At 42.8% G+C, this 20980-nt stretch overlaps 1 protein-coding gene across 1 annotated transcript; it reads right to left on the reverse strand.

Moving 5' to 3' along the window:
- Positions 1–438: 438 nt before the first annotated feature.
- LOC139927031 (phosphatidate phosphatase LPIN1-like) lies at positions 439–15985 on the reverse strand. Its single transcript, XM_071919000.2, has 20 exons — positions 15840–15985; positions 12457–12660; positions 12177–12272; positions 9636–9925; positions 8292–8396; positions 8065–8188; positions 7500–7857; positions 7157–7250; positions 6622–6806; positions 6383–6476; positions 6044–6113; positions 5023–5115; positions 4675–4742; positions 4381–4519; positions 4069–4217; positions 3276–3362; positions 2812–2964; positions 2505–2619; positions 2127–2230; positions 439–1939 (listed from the first exon to the last, which is right to left on the reverse strand). Exons 2-20 carry the CDS (start codon positions 12646–12648, stop codon positions 1756–1758), a joined length of 2700 nt encoding a protein of 899 aa, XP_071775101.1. The 5' UTR covers positions 12649–12660; positions 15840–15985; the 3' UTR covers positions 439–1755.
- Positions 15986–20980: the final 4995 nt, after the last annotated feature.

The following is a 20980-nucleotide window of genomic DNA, read 5'->3' on the forward strand; positions in this document are numbered from 1 at the left end:
CTCAAACTGTAGCAATGGAGATGAACACACACTGGCTGATTCCAAGGCATTTTTTATTGAGTTTGATTACACCAATTTAACAGTGAACTGGTCAAAAAAAGGGATGGAGGGAGTAAAGTAAAACAAACTATGATCAACAAAACTTCCACAGTTAAGGCAAAATAAGCTATTGGGCTATTTTACCTCTTTCATAGAAAGAATAATAGCAATTATATAGGCTACACTTCTTCTCTCATATTAGACATATACTCACACCTGCTGTAATGATACTCTACATTCAGTGGCTTGTATGATGTGTAATAAAACAATTGATAGGCTAGAGTCACCATGACAGCATCTCCTATTGAACAATAACAAAAAACTCTGCATTCATGTGCTACATGTGAACAATAAAGAGCCCTCTTCAAATGTTCTTAACTCAGAAACCAAATTCTCGTAAAAGATTATGGAAACATTCATTAGTTTTAAGGTCTAAATGTTTGATACTTAGGCCTACCATGCTCTCTATGCTGCCGCCCTATAAATAGTCTAATAGGGAAAGGCAGTAAAGCTACAGTATGAGAACCACTCAAATACAATACAGCATTGGGCTCAGGATTAATACACACAAGGGTAAGCTACGTTTTTCTATCACAGTCAGTTCCTAATCAGGATGGATCATACTGTCAAAGAAAATAAATAAAATATACTTTATGGCACTTATCACATAATCCTAAGGAGTAGCTGGAACATCTCCTGATCATGGATTGGATGCTACAAATAAATTAGTCTATTTCATGAAGGCCACCAAAGAAATGACAGAATTCACATCATCCACACATAACTCATACACACCGTGTGATTCGGATAGAAAAATAAAATGAACTCTGTGATTTAACATCTCATCCCATTGTCAGACGCAGAGAGGGTGAACTCTCTCACTTTAAGAAAACTGTCGGTTGCCACTATTAAAACTCTTGTGCTTGCTTTTCTCTTGCTGACATTACGTTTGTCTCTTAAATATCAAGTTACACAGACATCCATTCATATGCATTGTGCTACGTAATAAATCTTAATGTACTGTAAGTTAACTACATGGCATAACTGTAACACTGACTTGATTGTTTTCTTTCAAGAGATACAAGGACATCGTTTACACACAAGTATGTTGATATCACATACAATTAGCCTACATGAACATTTGCATTTCCATGTTGATTGAATGATCTATAAAGTGTAACAGTCTTTTGATTGAAAAAGTTAGGAGTAAGAAAATAAATTCTACATTGAGTATTTGGCACAAGTTTAAGTAACTTGTTCTCTGATGTATGCACAAATGGTCAGTATGGTTTGTGTTCTGTAAGATGCATTTCTGAACAGATGCCACATATATTGTTTGTTAAATACGGTATACAGCTGTAAGTGTACAGCACTAAATAGGCCAGAGTGGCTAGCTATTGAAATGATATCAACACTCACTACAAAATACTATATGACATGTAATAAGCTGCCTGAATAAATTACTGTCCTTTCTCATATACATACAATATTTCAGACTGCCGCAGAGGGTTATCTTTTGAAAAAAGTGCGTTTACATCCAACTTTGTGCGTTATAAGACTATTCACAGCAGATTCGCTCTCTGCTGTGCTCTGACAGTGCTCCCTCTTACAAATCTACAGTAAGATATCACACACATGTAACATCACTATCAAATGACTGCTACATCCCAAGCACATGGTGACAGCGTAACACACTTAGTGCTCGCCCACTGACAGTCAGCTGCTGTTGTTACTGAAGCTGGGAGTGTGTGGAGGCGTAGTTCCCCGATGCTCCACCAGGGGGAGCTGCTCCCTCCAGTAGGTGAACTGGCTGTAGGTGTCGGAGCAGGGGAAGTCGGAGGAGCTGGCTCGCATCTTCAGAGGAAACACGTGGTCCACCACCTCACCCAGACGCACATAGCTGTGGAGAGGAGAGGAGAGGAGAGGAGGGGAGAGGAGAGGAGAGGAGAGGAGAGGAGAGGAGAGGAGAGAGGGAGAGGAGGCATACAACAGTCAGACACAGTAACTAAATTACCTGAACATTTTCTCTAACATGATTAGAACGTCTTCACCCAGAATAGATAAAGCAAACTGGGCTCAAGACTTACGATGAGATGTTGGTCTTGGCATGTTCCTGTACTAGCTCGCCTTTAGGGTTGACTGTGAAGATCCTGTTCAGTGGGACCCCAACTTCTTTATAGGAGTATACATCCTGCAAATATTAGGAGAGCATGGGAATTAATATTAGAGATAACATACATGTAAATTACCCTTTATATAAATAGCTCCCCACCCTAATGTACTTATGTAAATATCCACAGTATGAGTGGTTTTAAAAGCTTTAGATGGACAAAATTCTGTTTTGAGCTTAAGTAAACTTCATAAGTCCTCTCCTGTCACGGCCTTCAACTGACCCAGTGTTTGAGAAATGCATATGCAGCAAGAATTTACATCAATTATCCAGATATGTGCAGATGTGTGTGTACCGTAGGTCTGTTGCCGAAGGCGGCGTAGAAGGGCTGTGTGTTGGGGTAGAAGAGGTTCTTGATATCGGTGAGACACTCCACCTTGAACTTCTCCGGCTTCTTCTCAATCACCTCCCTGTCAAATACACACACACACACACACAGCAACGATGGATCAGAAACCAACGATCAGCACAGCACAGCAATGCTCAACTCACAGTATCTGCTGTGTGAGGAGGAATTTACTCATCTTCCTACACACTGTTTTGTTATGATGGAGTGTTTGTGAAAGGCTAATTTAGAGACAGTTTGTGTGTGAGAGAGAGACCTGTGCAGGGCTGAAAAGAGGCTGCTGGGGCTGAGCAGGACAGGGCCCATAGGAAGCATGGTGCCTCTCTCGTTGACCCAGTGGAGGTAATCTCTGGTCATGTCAGCCATGCCGATAGCTCTCGCCGAACAGTACAGGAACTTGTAGCCATTCCTGATGGAGAGAGAGAAAGAGAGAGAGAGAGAGAGAGAGAGAGAGAGAGAGAGCGAGAGTGAGGGCAAATAAAGGCATGTAAGGCGAGTCTATTAGTATTATAGATAGAATGTAGTATTAGAGGTTATTATTGGAAATCATTTCTGCTATTTGAGTGTTTGTCTGGAGTACAAGATGGACAAGATTTTCTAGCAATCTGATCGGTTCCTTTGCATCTTGTGAGATCAGTTCTTGAAGAGAGATTCAAACCTTTTGAAGCAATAATTCTGGTCTGACAGTGGGGTAAAGTATGGTAACAAAGTAACGCTTACTGGCTGACTTTGTGGTAGAGGTGAGCGATGCCCTGATGGGTCCAGTCTTTCCCCAGGGTGGGCAGGATGTGGCCCAGGGTGTCTGACCTGAAGACAAACAGAGACAAGAGGCATTGGGATGTGTGAGTACAGACTGCGCTTTAGCATTAAAATCCTAGAAAAGTACATTTGAAAGTAGCTACAAGTGTGCTTGCTAAGTTTAAAAGGTTAAAAGTTGAATTCATTAGAAACATTTTATGCAAAAATAAATAAAATAATAAATAAAAGGGTAGGCCCTATTTGCCCAAATTAATGTCAGGTATCGGGTGTGGTCACTGACGGGAAGTGGAAAATCTAAACATAGGAGCGAAATACAAAACTGTCTCCTAAACAGCAGCGAGTGGGCTCTCCAGAGAAAGGAGTCAAGCTTTCTAACAATAACTGAAATTGCTATGAAAAGATTTTTTTTTACCATCTCCACGCCTACCAGCCCATTAAAAATAAGAAATTTAGGTCAGAGAAGTGCACAGCTTAGGTGTCATGTTACATGAATTCTGGGCAATGAAGTGCTTCAAATGTTAAAAAATGCAGTTATCTCACGCTGCCACTTGGGGCCGCCAAAGTGCAAAGTTGCCTAGTGGTAAGAGTGTCAAAAGAAACTAAATGCATATCCAAAAGTACCTGAACATTTTAAAATCTGAGTGTCTAGCTAAAAGTATGTAGAAGTAGTTCTCTCCAAAGTACCCCTACACACCCACCCACCCACACACACACACACACACACACTCACACACACACATTCTTGCACACATACCTGGTGATGGTTCCATCGATGTCAGAGATAACTATCTTGTCGTCCCATTTCCAGAGGTAGATGGTTCCCTGACAGCGACAGGTTCCCTGGTACTGAGTGGTCACACTGAACACAACGTCGTTAGGACCGTCCTTCAACTGGAGAGACAGCTGAGAGTTTTGTGAGGGAGAAAATAATTGAAAAGGGCGGAGGGGGAAAGAGAATAAGAGGATGTAACACATTATTAATTGCTGGCATGTCTGGGTCATGGCAGCTTGTTTAAAAACTTTGAAGCACTGGATTCAGTCCAGTGGTCGAACTTGGTGTTCTCACCAGCTGCTCTGATGTGAGGCGGAGCGTCTTCTTATAAGACATGCCTCCTGGTGTGAGCACAGGTTCTGATTGGACAGAGGAAGAGCTCTGCTTGGCGGCCCTGGGGTCTTCATCACTAGAGGATGACTCTTCTTTATGTCTGCAAACACACAAGTTAATGCAGGGTTAAAGGTCAAATTCATAGTCATGGTATTACGTAACAAGTCGTCAGTTAGGATGTTCAACCCCTTGCTACTCCAACCAACTCTTTATTCCTTCCTGGAATATCAAGAGATAAGTTTTGTTGTTCCTCACCTGTTCATGGAAGACATTTTCCCAGCCTGCTCAGCAGAGCCACAGGCCCCGAGCTCAGAGACTGAATCCTACAAAGAGAGAAGTAGTGTTTATCTACAACACTCACTCATTTACTTTACAAATGACATGGAAAAATGTTAAATAAGTAATAATTCATGGCATTTTCATATAAATAAACATTTTGCTTCTCTCTATTTCCTGAATTATTTAACGAAACAGTGATTCAGACAGTGATTCAGCCTATATCTATATATTGATGAGATTTCAGTCCGAATCAATCGGTATGATGGAAAAAGATGATTTTAGATCGGTTTAGCATCATATGGTGATATTGTAGGTGCAACATACCGACTTAGTGCTGCTGTTTCTGCCTCTCCAGGAGAACCACCACCTCCCTCCTTTCTTGGGCATCTTCTCCTTTATGATGTTCTCCATCGTGGCCTGGAGCAGAACACACACAACCCAGACAACCACAACCACAACCACAACCACAACACAACACAACACAATAAAAACACACTTAAAGAACTGAAGCCAAACCAGACCAGAAATCAACAAACAGACTGTAACAGAACAGCAATGTGTCTGTGGCTGGAATGAGAAAATAAAGTAGTGGAGTGAGTGAAGGTATGTATGGTTATGTGCTGTTTGGGAGTTTAAAAGATTGATAGAGAATGAAAATTCTCTATCAACCTCTCAATCAAGAGTCTCTATCAATTTGAAAAAGTAAGAGAAAACGAGATAGAGAGTAATAATAGCGAGAGACAAGAAGAAAAGGGAGAGTCACGAGAGGAGAAAATGAGATAGAAAAAAAGAGAGACAGCGAGAAAAAGAAAAGCGAGATTTGTTTTTCTGACATACTCGGCTGTAGCCAAATACACCAGTCAGACAACAGAGGAGGAACTCCAAGGTTGAATAAATATAACTAAAGCAAGAATACTGAACGAATAGATGGATGGATGGGTGGATAGATGGAGTAGAGAAGGAAGGAGTGATAACATAAGAGGGGAGAGAACAGAGGGGAAGACAAAATTTAACACGAGTGCCCAAGTAGAACAGATTTAGAAGAGGGATTCAGGGGATGAACGAACCATAACCGCCATCTGTTCAGAATATTTCAGTGAATGCATCGCTTGATTAAGCTTTATGTAATGTAATGCAGGACAAGGTGAGAGGGATAAAGACAGTGATACACACACTGTGCAGTACCAGTTTTAGTCAGAAGGGGGAGTGGTATTCTTAGAGTACAACTGATCTATGGCCTGAGTCATTAATATCTACAGTATGCTGAATGCTGTGTGTGTAGGGAGGGGTGAGTGCTGCTGAGTGTGTGTGTGTGTGTGTGTGTGTGTGTGTATCAATTTCTTACTTTTGGCAGAGGTTTCTGAAAGGCTTGCATAGCCAGCATAAGTGGAGCCGCAGTGCTCCAATTATAGTACCTGTGGGAGATAACAAAATATATTTATATCAATTCCAAAAACTTAGCAAAACCACTTTGTCAGGCAGATTTCTTTGCAAAAACCCTCTTCATCATCCCCCAAAACTCCTGCATATTCTGCATTTTTTTTATTTTTTTGCTGCAGTGTATGGCAATCAAAACCGTACAGCATACACTATATGGTACACAGCTTATGGCTCAGTATTTCACTGTATTCAAACACACACATTTTGCTACATTAGTGAGATTCTAACAGTGTGAATGTCTTACTTGGAGCCGATTTTTACTACTAAGTTGGGGTCGTCGATGATGGCCGGGCTCTCTGCAAACTGCTGGTAGGAGATGGCCTTCTCATGGAACTGCTCTGTAAGGGCACACACACACACACACACACACACACACAAACACATTGCATATATGTGAACATTCCCTCATTTTTCCACTGTTTTCCCTACAGTATATGACATGTATCTTGCATACCGTTCTCTGTCTCAGCATGAGTAGCTTACCTTTCGTGATCTCCCTGTTGTCAGTGAGTCCTCCACACAGAGAGATGGCGATAGAGGGCAGGTCGGACATGGGGTCGGAGTAGCTGTCCACCCCGCTGTCTCCTCCAGAGCTGACCGACTGCGGGGACAGACTGGCGCTGCGGAGGCCCGGGTCGGAGCAGCTCCTCACTGCCGCTCCGCTGTCACTGCAGAAGAGAGGAGGCTGGTTAGCACTGAGAGTGTACTAAACACACGCATACACACACACACACGCAAGCCTAGAGGTTAGAGAAGCGGGCTTGTGAAAACGTAGGTGGGAAAAGTGAATGAGTAACACCCTCCCCTCCCTTGTGCTCAGTCGACTTTCCCTGGATAAGTAAGGTTATAAATAAAACATACACACACTTACATACTCACACTCACACTGAGCACTTGGTAAAGAGACTGATAATGTAGGGTGTATTCCAGCTTGTGTTTGTTGTGACGGTGATGACTGCAAAAGAGCGACCAATGTGTGTGCATGTGTGTTTCCGTGTGTGTGTGTGTGTCCACATACCTCTTAGGGAAGTACAGCGCTGCCACTTCAGGCTCCAGCTCTGTAATATCGTCCAGGTAAATTCCATCAGAACCAAGATGGCGGCTTCTCTTGTCTGCAACGGAGAAATTTGATTGATCCATTTGACAGCTTGGCTTTGACTGCTGCTTCTGGTAGTGCAAGAACTCCAATCTCCTGCCCTTTTTCATATTTCCCTAACTAAAGAGGTTTCTCAAATCATTATTGATTTATTTTTGGTTACGGTTCCCCCATTAGCAAAATGCACACACTCAGCAGTATGATGCATTTTATCACAGAGTGTGTGACTACACAAAATAAGTTCATGAAGAACCAATGACGTTACCTTTCCTCTTGGACGGAGAGTCCGTCTTGGCTTGTGGGCGAGGCACTACGTTGCTCTCCTCCATGTCTGACATCATACGAGCTGCTGCTGCTCCCATAGGCGAGTCGCTAGCCTGTGTCTCCGCTGTTATTGGCTGGGAGTCCATCCTCATGGGTTCTGACTCCACCCCGATCGTGACGACGGTTGCCTCATTGGCTGAGGCGTCTTCCGGCATGAGCAGTCTGAGTGACGACATTTCAGAGCTAGTTTCATGCTGTTCAGATTCGTGAGGAATCACGCGGAAGTGTGTGCTTTCAGATACGGGGATGGACACAGGATAAACGGGTGGTGGATCGGACTTCACTGGAAGGAAGGACGGCTGGAAAAGGAGGGAAGAGGAGGATGATACACTGACTATGGACTGAATGAAACACTGGAAACTGCCAAGAAATATATAACTTGAACATACTAAAAGCATATTCACTAGAAATATGAGAGACTGTTCTTCTCTGTGTGTGCTTGCATGCATGTTGTGTATGTGCGAATATCTGTGTGTTTGTGTGTGTTTGTGGCATGCTTTGGTTACCGTGGCAGCCTGTGGCAGCTCCCCCCAGGCCCACAGCATGGCTGGATTCTGGTTGTCTGTGTTTGACGGCTTGGTCATTAGTTCAGAGTCACTCTTGGGAGTGTTGGGACGAGAGCCACTAGGGCTGGGAGAGGAAGAGACTATGAATAACAAGCAGGTTTACAGCATACATAATATTGTGTGGGTGTGTGTCAGAGTGTGTGTGTCTTTATTTGTGTGTCAGGTACCTCTGGATGGGGCTCCAGTCTCCATCTGAGCGAGCGTAGACACCAGTCTGTTTGTATGAGTTGCTGGCTGTTGCCTCCTCTCTGAAGACATCCCGAGATGAAGGCCTGGAACACACACACACACACACACACACACACACACACACACACATACAGCACATACTGTGATTAGATAAATAAAGATAAATCCACCCTTGGATACTCTTAAACTGTTATATATCATCAATCTGTGATGTTCACTGCATTCCAGGAGTTTTTGTGAAGTGTTGTAATCCACTTTCCCACTTGCCTTGTCTACTTCTACTTCAGTTACTGATGTAGACTGCCCTCTTCATTAATATATATAGGCCAATAAATACAGCACTCTACTGTAGGCTTGTGTGAATGTTAAAGCCAGCATGGTGTTGTTTTACAGTTGTGTACAGTAGAGTTGGGCTATCTGTAGTAGTTGCATTTAAATTTAGATGTAATATAACCCACACGCACGTGCAAAGGTGGTAATAAATCATCATCAGTCACTAGGCAGTTATTTGCAACTGCTGCCGTAGACATTCATCATCGCAGACTTTCACAACCACAACAACACAACATATGGGACACGGCTCCTAATGTGTCCCTGACCTGCATACTGGGCATACTAGGCCGCTTTGGATCGAATACTGCACCGCACACCAGAGGCCAAGTCCCCTATGCACACGTGTATGCACAGAGTCAAACATACACACATTCACAAACACACACACACACACACACACACACACACACACACACACACACACACACTGAAGCCATTTCCACTTCGCACATGTAAAGCTTTTCCTATCACATCCAGAGTTGCGGTAAAGCGAGTCCATGTTCCCCGAGGCAAAAATCATAGTGCTGACGTGAATGTTTCCATATGGCTTTGTGTGTTTTGTCAATGTGTGTGTGTGTATGTCTGTCTGTGTGTGTGTGTGTGTGTGTGTGTGTGTGCGCCAAGGCTGTGGCTAAAGGCTGCTCTACAACACGTGACGCTGCTCTGTTGATTCTTGCCTGCCAGACCCCAATTCCATTACAGCTGCTCACAAAGCTCATTTCTGTGATGAACTGTTTATCTCTGTCTGCCTCACTGTCCACCCTTTTTTCCTCCCTCACTCTGGCTCTTCTATCCATTTTCTTTCCCCCTTTGTTTGCACTCCATTCCCTTTAGTTATGATGTACATTTCGCCACTTTTTCAAATCCCATCATTTCACTCCATTTATTCCATTCTTTAACCTTCTTTCTTTTTGCTTTCTTTGCATTTATTTCACCTTCTCTTTCCTGTCTCCTTCCTCCCTTCCTTTCTCCATTCCCTTGTTTCTCACCTGTTGCTCTCCATCTCCTTCCCTTCATCTGAGCTGATGTCGATGGTGAACATGTCTTCGTCCTCTGAGTAGTCGCCGCTCTCGTCCCTCCTCATGCTGTCTGCCCGAGCCTTCCTCCTCCTCTTCCTCCTCTTTTTCATCAGCATCATGCTGCCGTTCTCTCCGTTGCTCCCCGCGGAGCCCAGGGTCTGTATGGGCGGTCCGGAAATCTTGCCCATGAAGGAGGCGCTCATCAGACTGGCCCCATCTGATAAGATGGGAGAGGTGGCCAGGTAAGAGGGAACCACTTCCTGTTTAGACAAGAAACATAAAGTCAAACAATGGACGCTCTCTTTGAAATGCAAATGCTGCCGGTAAGCGACCTGAAAGGAGAGAGGCAGAACTTTGAATATTGTCTCTCAGGTTGCCTATCTTTAACCAGAGCTTTATGAAGACATTATCAACATATATTTGTATTTGGATCAAATGTTACAGGAGCATTTCTTTGAACAGATTTAGATTTCTAGAGTTATTTTGACTGAATGCAACACAATGACCCTGTTGTTGTTTTGTTGTTGTCTGCGGTTTGTTGGTTGGTTCACATCCAGACCAAACAAAAAAGAGTCTGTGCAACCTGCACCCATATTAACTTGAGCATTAACATTAGACAGTGAGATATTCACTCTGAAAAACACACTGAAAAACAAAATATCACACCCAGAATATCTTCTCTGGCATCATGTCTGGCAATATCTGTAAAACGAGTTGAAACAAGATTTCGCAGGTTTCATTTCCACTTGGAATACTGTTAAGGCCGTGCTCCCACTGAAATACTACTCCACTGTTAGCGCTTTGCACAATTGGGGTCAAAAGCAAACAGTTAAACAAATGTGTGCCAGACTGTTCGCAGAAACTCTTTCCGCTGTGAGCAGAGACGTGACGAGCTGAAGAAGACAGCCAATCCAAAACACAATGTGTTCCCCAATTCTGTGAAAGGAGGCAGTTCCACACTCCCTCTTTCTAGGAAAGGATAAGGCTTTCCAGGAGGAGTAACCCACTTTCAATGCAGGGGATTGTGTGTGTGTGTGTGTGTGTGTGTGTCTGTGTGCGCGCATGTGCGTTTGTGCGCATATGTGTGCACACACTTTCTCCAGCAAACCATGAACAGAAATGGTCTAAAACAATCAGCATTCTCTGTGCATGACTCATCGGACTAACACTAATGAGGCTGACATGTCAGAGCGAAGGAAAGTGAGCGAGAGACAAAGAGAGAGACAAAGAGAAAGAAAGAGAGAGAGAGAGAGAGAAAGATAGAAAGAGAGAGAGAGTGAAAGCAAGAGAGACAAAGAGAAAATTGAGGTACAAGCAGATGATTTGTGATGTGACAGCACTACCTCACGTTTTTCATCTCTGTGCCAAGAAAGGGTTCAAAGACACAATCCTCCTCCTCTCCTTCCTCAAACGTGCCTGAGAATCTGACACCACTCTAGGGGGAATAAATCACCCACTTCCCGTTTCACTGCGGGCCTCCAGCCTCAGTAGCTCCACACTGCTTGTTTATGCTTTCTAGCTGCTCACATCCTCATATGCATACAATAGCATATAAACATAGCATTGTATCGTAATGTTACACACAAATCAGCTCTTTCAAATTGGATGTTAAAACCTAGGAAAACCATATGAAAACGTTGGATCTTCAATAAGTCAATTTTCCAAGAATTGAGAATAGATTTTTTACATTGACTTCCATGCATTTTTAAACTAAGTTATGAATGGTTTTCATGCACTAAAAAAACATAAAACCTGATTTTTCAGACAGCAAAGGTGATTCCTGACTTTACCCTTAGAGGTTTTCAACCAGCTGTCACTGTCACCAGTTTAGCTACTTTTCACTAATACAGAAGCTCTACATTTAGTCTGCCTTAAGGATATTTCCTTGCCAGGAAAGTCCCTGTCTATGCTATCATTTGGGGACAGCATTTAATGTAGGTCAGAAGGCAGAGGTTGGTAAATGCTTCATTCAGGACTCACATTCACTACTGAATAGAGGAATGCTGTTCAGCCAGAGCAAAAGGAAAAATTCTTGGCCTCTGTGCCAAGTCTCTACACTGCGGGACCTTGTTCAAACTATGACTATGTAGAGAGGAAAATGGTTTGGATAATACTTTTAGACTGTAAACAATGGGTGTGTCTGACTTTCTGGATATCGAGGAGGTGGAGCATGATGTGTGTTTTCATCTGAACCATGTTTTTATTTGAATAAATACGCTGAAACTATTATATCAGGAACTGAAATTTAACATTCAAAGTGTGCCCTCTATAACAACACAAATATTCCACTTTACCTACTTTAGTCCCCTAAGGGATCAGAGGCAATTCACAAATAGCACCACCTTTTCTGTTTTTCAGCTGTTGTCTAATTCCTGGTTAGGAGCTACAATAAGTTACTTCTTCTAGGTTAGGAGCAAAACATTTGAAATCAAATTCATTCAAATACAATTTGCGTTGTACCAAAACCCTGACGTCATTTGCCCTGCTAAAGTGAAGTATTTGTTTCTATACCTGATCATTTTCTGTTTCCTGAACAAAGAACGCCTCTCCGTTGTCTCCCAGCTTCATATGTAGATCCACTGGTTCCCCATTGATCTCCATGTCCACCTGGAGGAGACAAGAGAGGAGGAGGAGAGGAAATGAGAGGAGAGGACAAGAGATGAGAAGACTTTGCCTCAGTCCTCAAGGATCTACAAGAATACACACTCTCTCAAATCAAAAAACATCAACCAAGCCAGAACTTTACACCTTCCACACAAACCACGAAGACGGCTGTCTTTTATCTCCTTACCACTTTCTCTCTGGAGCGGAGGACGCCCATCTTGCCGAAGCGAACGTGGAAGGGCGAGCACTGCAGGGAGCCATCGGGCTGCCTCACTACAATGACGTCGATACAGCCAGACAGGGTGGCGGGGTTGAGCCCCCGGTACAGCTCCTTGACCTGGACAAACACCTGGCCTGCCAACTGGCCCACGTAGTTCATGGTCTGACGGGTCTGATGGAGGAAAAGGGGGGAAAAAAAGGGAAAGGAAGAGACAGAGTGGGATGTTTAAATGTGGTATTTTTAGCCAGGAAAGATTTGAAATAATCGATTCATTCGCAAGCATACTGCAAGTACAAAACCGTGCATATGGTCATCATTCAAGGAATCATTACACTAAAAACCAGTGCAGTGAGACTGAAATCAATTGCTGCCAGTAGATTCCACTTTGCTAATACAGACAACACACAGACATAATGGCGCCTCACACTTCGGTTAACCTTCAAAGGATGAGGTGTTTACGAACTGCCATCTGCTGGCATCCTTCAGTCTGTCAATCAAACCACTGATGACGTATGATCTGCCATAACTGTCCATCAATGAAATGGAGTGAAATAACTCTGCTTTTCTGATCTGAGGTCAGTTTCTGAATTGCACCATGGTTGGTTAAGTGGACAGGGAAGCTGATTCCTATTCAGCGCTCATGGGTAATTTCACCGTGGACACTGCAGGACAGTCTGTGGCCTACATACTGTAGGAAGAACCTGCTGCCACTTTGACCTTCCCACCCTGCTCCCCCCTTCCAGATCATTCCGGAAATCCTATCCAACTGTTTTCCATTCACAGCAAAACCTGGACACCAGAGGTCAAAGGAGAAACAAAGTTAGACCAATCAGCACTGAAGGTGATGTCAGAACTTGCCATGGTGTTGATCGGTTGATTTAAACCAAAGGTGTAATGAGATAATCTAAAGGGCCTAGGCAAAGTTTTCAGAGACAAGTGAGAAGGTTTCTGGGACGCTGTGAATGTTAGGGTCCTGGAAAGGGTCAAGGATACTGTTGCACACTAGCCTCAGAGCGAGCGAGCGAGCGAGCGACTACATTAGTCTGAGTATGTCGATTGTTCCTCTTTGCATTGATCTCCACCAACTACAGACCACCTAGTCAATCTATTTCATTCGTACATACTGCTGGAAACACTCAAAATACTGTGGAAGTATTTTGTTTCTGGCTTGACAATAATAATAACATAACAGAAGGGGGTTGAACAAATTCAATCTCATGTAAGTCAGTCCCCATAATCAAATCACACACACACACTTCCGTCAGGCTGCAATATTTAGTTCTCTCACACTTTATATAAATACTCCTCATACACTGTTCCTGCTTCAAAGTCCGAGCCAAGAAGGGTTCGCTAACCAACGGCTTTCATGGTGAAGCTTCAAAAACAGCTGGAACAGATCATGATGTTTTGCTCTGTTTGATAATGACTGATTGAAAACTCATCACTATTTGACATCTTATAAAAAATAAAACATATAATAACAAAATCCACTGGACCTAAAATGAAGAGTTGAAGATGTTTCACAACTCATCCGAGAGGCTTCATCAGTTCAGTTCTTTCTCAATTAATCTTATTTTTTTCCTGCTCAAAGATCACAACAGCCTCCCCTTAAAAAAAAACGATTACAATGTAATACAAATATGACTGTTAGACGTCTCTCTATTATATAGTTGGCAGATACAGATAAACTTCTCTTACTGCCAACAGTCTTGGGCAAGCAAGTGGAATTTTAATGTCTTTTTGCCTATGATATTTAGCTCCAAGCATAAGCAGCCTGGTAAGTAAATAACTGATATTTAAGCAATTTCAACAGTCAAACCCATGATTGCTCAATGCAAAAAAGGTGTCAGCCACCAGCCATCTTGATAAAGGCATTCACCACAACATCAGCACTGGTGTGGTATATCTTTTGTGATATATCAATAAATATGAGAAACTGAAGATACAGCCTGATCATTGTGTGTGAAGCCGATGCAACATCTAGTGACTTCATGCTCCAAACAGAAAAAGAAAATCAATTTTATCATTGCTGGCGCCGAGTTGTCGACAAGATTATTTAGGTTTCTGTGACGCAAACCCCCAGTGGATGAGCATGAGGTTCAGAAGTGATGGATCCCAATCTTCCCTCGCCCTCACAACTCCTGGGAGTGTGCGGTCATTTAATTCCAGGGAGATGGGTGAGATGGTGGTGTGTGAGGGAGAGAAAGAGGTGGGGAGGGGGGTCTGACCTTCAGCCAGTTGGCAGTAGGCCCCAAAGACGTTTACAGCACCAGGGAAGATAGGGATGGATCGATGCCAACATGCCCATTCCCTCTGAGCCTGTGTGGGCCAGTAGAGGAGCCCCCTTACTAAAGGACAGGGTCTCTCATTTTAGGGATAACATGATGGGACCTCAGACTTGAATCTGAGCAGCAGCTGGCATGTCTGTATCATGCCTTCACCATGTTACATTATTAGTTTCACTCCTCCTTTGAGTTACAAAGCTGTAGGCAAAGCCAGCTGATTCTGAAAGCAGAGGGCTGTTTGTGTGAAATGCTGCTGCTTCTTAAAAGCACACGCTGCAGAGTAACTTCCCCCTAAAATAGATTTTCTTGTGTCAGACAAAGCAGATAGAGGAACAATGTCTCACAACATTGACGCCACAGCTGGGTAATAGACTGAGTTACGACAGATAAAACTGCATGCATAATCATTACTATAACTTTACAAAACCCTTGAGAAATGCTGTTTTTTAAGTAAATGACTTATGCTTCACTTAACTATAGTCTAACAGATTTACAAGCTGTAAGTATGAAGATTTCCTTTCCATAGGAATCTGGTTGGGCCACTCATCAGATGATGTCTTGCAATTATGGCTTTCATTTTCACTGTTATTAATTTTAAATCTCAGATTAGTTAGATCAGTACACATAGACATTACCATACATAAGCCTTACAAAACACTTTTCCCAGTCAAAGGTCTTAATGGAAAGACATACAAAACGACCCAGTAGTTGATGACAGGTAAAGGGCTGACTGAATCTGTCTTACCAGTATAAATGGGAAATTTAAGTGATGAATCATCAGTTTACATTACAATAAATGTGCCTCAAAACAAATGCCTTATAATAACCAATCAGCTACACATGTGTTAATAGAAATAAATAAAAACTAGACTATCCAATACATGGTGAATGGCTGACTCTCATAACATCATGACAAAACAAATCGAGTGATGAATGATAAATGACTGTCCAGGTAGGATACAGTATTGAAAATAGTTGACAGATATATTGGATGAAAAAGAGCCCATTCATCACCCATTTCATCAAACAGACAGATGCAGGGAAATGACAAAAAACAAACCCTACCTTCTAAGCAGGACAAGTTGATAGCCTTCACCAACACACGGAGACTGTCGTATCCTCAGCGGTGAATGACAATACAAGACACGGACATCATAGAAGAGGCATTTCCCGATAAAGGTGGCGCGTGAGATACACCTCGCTGTCATCGGCTGTCATCAGCACATAGTGACTATTTAAAGCGCAATATTGACACTCTCTCTCTCTCTCTCTCTCTCTCTCTCTCTCTCTCTCTCTCTCTCTGTCTCTCTCTCTCTCTCTCTCTCTCTCTCTCTCTCTCTCTCTCTCTCAGGGAGCCTTGTCAGTGAATGACATCATGTGCAAGCGAAGCCGGGCTGCTGACCAATCAGCGTTGAGTTGTTGAGTTGTTTAACGCAGCGCTGGAGCTGCCACAGTGGCAACAAGATTGTTATTGCATCCACTTGCATTGTTGCAAACTGGTGACTGCGCTAAATTGCTATTCTCAGACTAGTGGGGATTTTGGCGTATAGTTTATGGGTGTTATTTTATAGCGGAATAAGCCTTGAGATACAATACAAGTTTCGTCCCAGTAGTATTATTGTTGGGATATCGTTGCATATTAGCCTACCACAAAGTACAATAGGGTCACTATAAAGTTGCTTGTGATGTTAGAGATCTCTAACGGGAAATCTGGCGGGCATGTAATATGATATAAACTTTGTTTCTTTGTTTCATAAGTTAGTTTTCATTCATTTATCGATGGTCCCATGCTTTATTTTTACGTTGTGAGGTTTTTAGGCTACGATAGTTAAGCTGAATGTTATGCTGTAAGTTTTTACGCTACAGTATTTCAATAAAGAGCACCGTCCGGAGCAAAATGTTTACATATGACGGTAGGAACCGGTCGGCGCTACGTCAGCGCGTCGCTCTGAAGTCACCGCATCAGTCAGATGCAGTGAGGTGATCTTTCTGGCCAATCACAGCCCTCCGTGTTCCCACAGGCGATGTTACCAGTTGAACCCAGTTCGTCTGAAGCTCTGACTGTGTCAGGAGGAAGTGGTCTACACTCTGCTGAACTCAACAGTTTACCAGACCAGAAGTGAAACCAGCAAGACCAAATGTGCAATGTCTATGCAAGGGCAAAGCAATTCTTTCACACACTCTTTATCTCTCTCTCTATCTCTCTCTTACACACACACACACACACACACTCGGACACACTTCACTGACTATACCATAGTCCCAATGTAGGCCCCCGGACAGATTTCCCCCCTCATCGACTGACACACTGACATGCACTCTGTCCTGCTTTGTAGTTCTCTCTGTGTGTGTGTGTGTGTGTGTGTGTGTGTGTGTGCGTGCGTGTGTGTGTGTTTCTGCGTTAGAGCTGGGAACGCGGCCAAAATCTTGACAGTAACATATGTCTAAATGGAGGAGGAACTCTCAGCAAAGCCCCAAATATGCGATAGGCGACACGCTACTGCAGCCTCACGTGCAGCCACTCTCCATGAGGAGCCGCCAGTACTGTATGTGTGTGTGTGTGTGTGTGTGTGTGTGTGCCTGCGCGCACGTGTGCTAAGTGTTTTTCCGCCTGTGATGCGGCCTTTCTGGCCTTTGAGAGAAAAGGAAGAATGCGTGTCTTTGTTAGGGTTTTTCCATCACAGTCTACCAGCCCTCAATCAGCCTTGTGTGTTGTTTTAGTGATTGTATATCTGCTGTACAGCACATAATGTAGTATGTTGGACTCTTGTTTACTTTTGAAACATTCACTTTGTCACACAGGATCATGGTTTTTAAACACCAATGAGAATGAAGTGAATAAATCAAACAACAATATAGTACTCCACTGATGAATTTGACATAGTTTTATGATTGTAGGTCATATGAACTGAGTGTAGGTTGATTACGTGTTAGGTAACAGGCAGAGAGTCTTTCACAATGTGGGTTTACAACACGTCACCGCGTCGCTTGCCAGTCTACAGCTGTAGTGTCTCATGTTTTACTGGTCTGAGCTCTAAGCTGACTCACTAGTGTGTGTACATGTGTGTGTTTTGGCCTTGCAGGTTTAGATATGTTTCGGTGTGTTTCCAGAGAACTTTGTCTCTTAAAAGTGCTGACACAGCGGCCCGCACAAGCCTGACCTGACCTCACTTGTGACCTGACATTAAGCAGTTTTATGAATGGGTAGAACATGGTGGACTAGTTTTTCATTTCACTGTATATCAGTTATGTAAAGTGTCCTTTCATCTGGTCTCCGATTCTGTCCATCAACGTCATTCATCTGAAAATGTGGATGGCTTCAGATATGGGAAATTTGAAAGTGTGCTGTAGCAAAAGTTGGTTTTCATTCTATCACGAGTTTTCACTAAGCCTCTGGGACAAGACCACTAGCTGCTACACTTTTAGTCACACTCAAGATGCAGCTCAGCGTTTCCTTTTAGAGAACATTTTTAACACATTTGTTGCACTGAAACAAACACTTCATAATTGTGAGTAGTGTGCTTACCCTGCAAGTTAGACTGACATGTGAAAAACGTATTCTAATGCTTCCTCATCACAAGACTTTGGGGCTATCTGCATGTCAGGAGCATTACACACATCAGTGTGAAGTTATCTGTCTCCTTCCTGATTCAAAGGCAAATATGTTGACCCTTTAATAACTCAGGATGACACACATTATCTTATTCCAATACTATGCTTTGGTCAGCACGTATTATTGCCACTACATGCCTTGCACAGGCTGTCCCGGGGTCAAGCTCTAAAATGTCATTGGTTTCTTTCCAATCAAAGGATACATGGGCGACACAGCTGTTCTTACACATGTTTCCAACAACAAGTTGCTTCGCCAGGAAGAGTTGAACTCAGCCAATGCGATTTGGCTGGCTGGACCCAAACATCATATGATAGAGATTTCATTTTCAACATGTGCTATGGTGAGTGCCAAGACCAGTATCGGGCTACAAGAAGCAAGTTGAGATGTTATCTGATATGAAGGGTGTCAGAAAAACACCCGGCAAGAGATTTAGCATCAGGAGAAATATCTGAATTCCTAGCCACATTAAACAAATGTATAACAAATATATGCAAAATTGTATTTGCTTGAAATTTCGAAAACCCCTCAAATCCCTTTCATTTACTTTATTTTACATCCATTCACACGCACACACACACACACACACACACACACACACACACACACAGAATTAGAAAGGACCTCATTTGATACCTGTAAGCTGACCTCATCTACCAATACCAAGTAAGTCAAAAATTAGTCCTCTCTGCTGGGGAGGCGTGTCTTGGCCGGTATGGTCTCACATTCAGCCAATCACAGCTTTGGATACGGCCATCGTTTCTGAGATGACTACTCTCTGAGAACCAATCACGTTGCAGTAGGACAACCATTTGTTTAGCCTACAGATATCTTCCAAGAAATAGTAAACAAAGTGATTTTAAGCAGAACAGGGGCCAACATTTTTAAGCCTGTGAGAGAGGAAACATTTGTTTGTTGCTCAACTACACTATCCAGCCAGTCAACAACTCGCCACATTTAGGTGTTACACCACCTAGTTTTATTCAATAACAAAGATTCTTATTCATAGGTTATTTCTAGGCTCAGTGCTTGACCAATCACCTTGCTCTCCGTTACACAGCCAAACTTTGTCTGCCCAATTGGCTCCACCATGATGGGACTATTGCTTGCTGTTCTGTAAGATTTCACCATAAACTTAACTTTAACTCTAAGGTGCTTCAAGACTTCAAAAACACGAAGACCAACTTTTTAAAACTTGCATATTAGTCATTCGGATTCAGCGTCATCTCACTTGCCTCAACAAGGGCATGCTGGTTTGACAAATCCATTACATAATCCTTTCATAGACTCGGTTGATATCAGAGCCTCTGATTGGCTCAGGCGATACTGGCCTGAGAGTCATAAGACATGAGAGCAACATTAACTGGAACAGCCGAGATTTAATACGAAACTAAAAGGGACAAACAGTTTGCTCTTAATCTGTTTGAGTAAATAAGGGTTTGCTAATACCCAGCAGGAAAAAAACATAGAGGATATTGTTGATGGTTTATGGCTGTAGACTGTGAAAAGATTTTGAGACTTTGAGAGACTTTGATAATACAATTAGACAAAACTTTGATAATGGGTGTAAAGAAGTAAGGAAAGTAAAACTGTCTGACTGAAGAAATAAAGCAGGTATATTTTGAAAAGAAATGAAAGCATCCATAAACATCCATGAGGGTGTTTTGATCATAACTGCTGCATATAGGCACATGGTCCAGAACTTTGGACTTGATGAACTTAAGTTGCTCTTCACTCTCAGTAGTTCCAAAACAGGTTGGATTCAGACAGAAAAGTTATTCTCTACCTAATTCTCTACCAAACAATCGTTTTGTATGACAAAGGTCTCATTTTTTGGAAAGAAAGTGTTCACTTCTCTCAAACTAGATGAACCCAAAGTGCAGCGTTAGTGAAAAGATCACCTGATCCATCAACCTATCTCCACCCAGCTTTCCCCCCCTTTTCACCTCTCATTCCCCCGTCACCCCCTTTTTCTTTTCTCACCCTCTCCCCCCCATATTGCACTCGGATCAGATCGTCTTACAGGGGGGATTTCTGAAACACACACCCCTGGTCTCGCTGTCTCAGCTGCCTTAAGGCCGGCCGTGCCAGTTACTTTCCCCCCAGAAACACACTCGCTCTCTCTGATATGCCTGGTTAGATCCATACACACACATAAACATGCATGACACATATCCACACACACAGAGACACGCACACACACTCTGTCTTTCTTCTGTATTTCACTTCATTTGAAAAGCATCTATGTAAAAGTGGAGGATGTTGCAACACAAAAGGAAATTAATAAGATAATGATGATTAATGGCTTGTAGGAGAAGTAGCGGAAGACACTGAAGCCAACATGATTTGGCTGATCAATTAATGTAAACTGCATGAAACAAGAATGCACTCCACACTGCTCCTTCACCTTCACTTTCATCATGAGGGTGAAATTCATCATGATGGTGAAGTTCAACATGATGTGCTCTCTCCTACCCATAATTCATCATGCTGCATTTCTCATAAGGCTTCCACACATGCAGGGAATTTACAAACTACTTTACCCAGCTCCAGGTGGTGTCAGTGGCATCGTGTTCAGCCTCATATAACTCTTCAA

The sequence above is a fragment of the Centroberyx gerrardi genome, chromosome 18 (assembly GCF_048128805.1).
Source record: "Centroberyx gerrardi isolate f3 chromosome 18, fCenGer3.hap1.cur.20231027, whole genome shotgun sequence".
NCBI lineage: Eukaryota > Metazoa > Chordata > Actinopteri > Beryciformes > Berycidae > Centroberyx > Centroberyx gerrardi.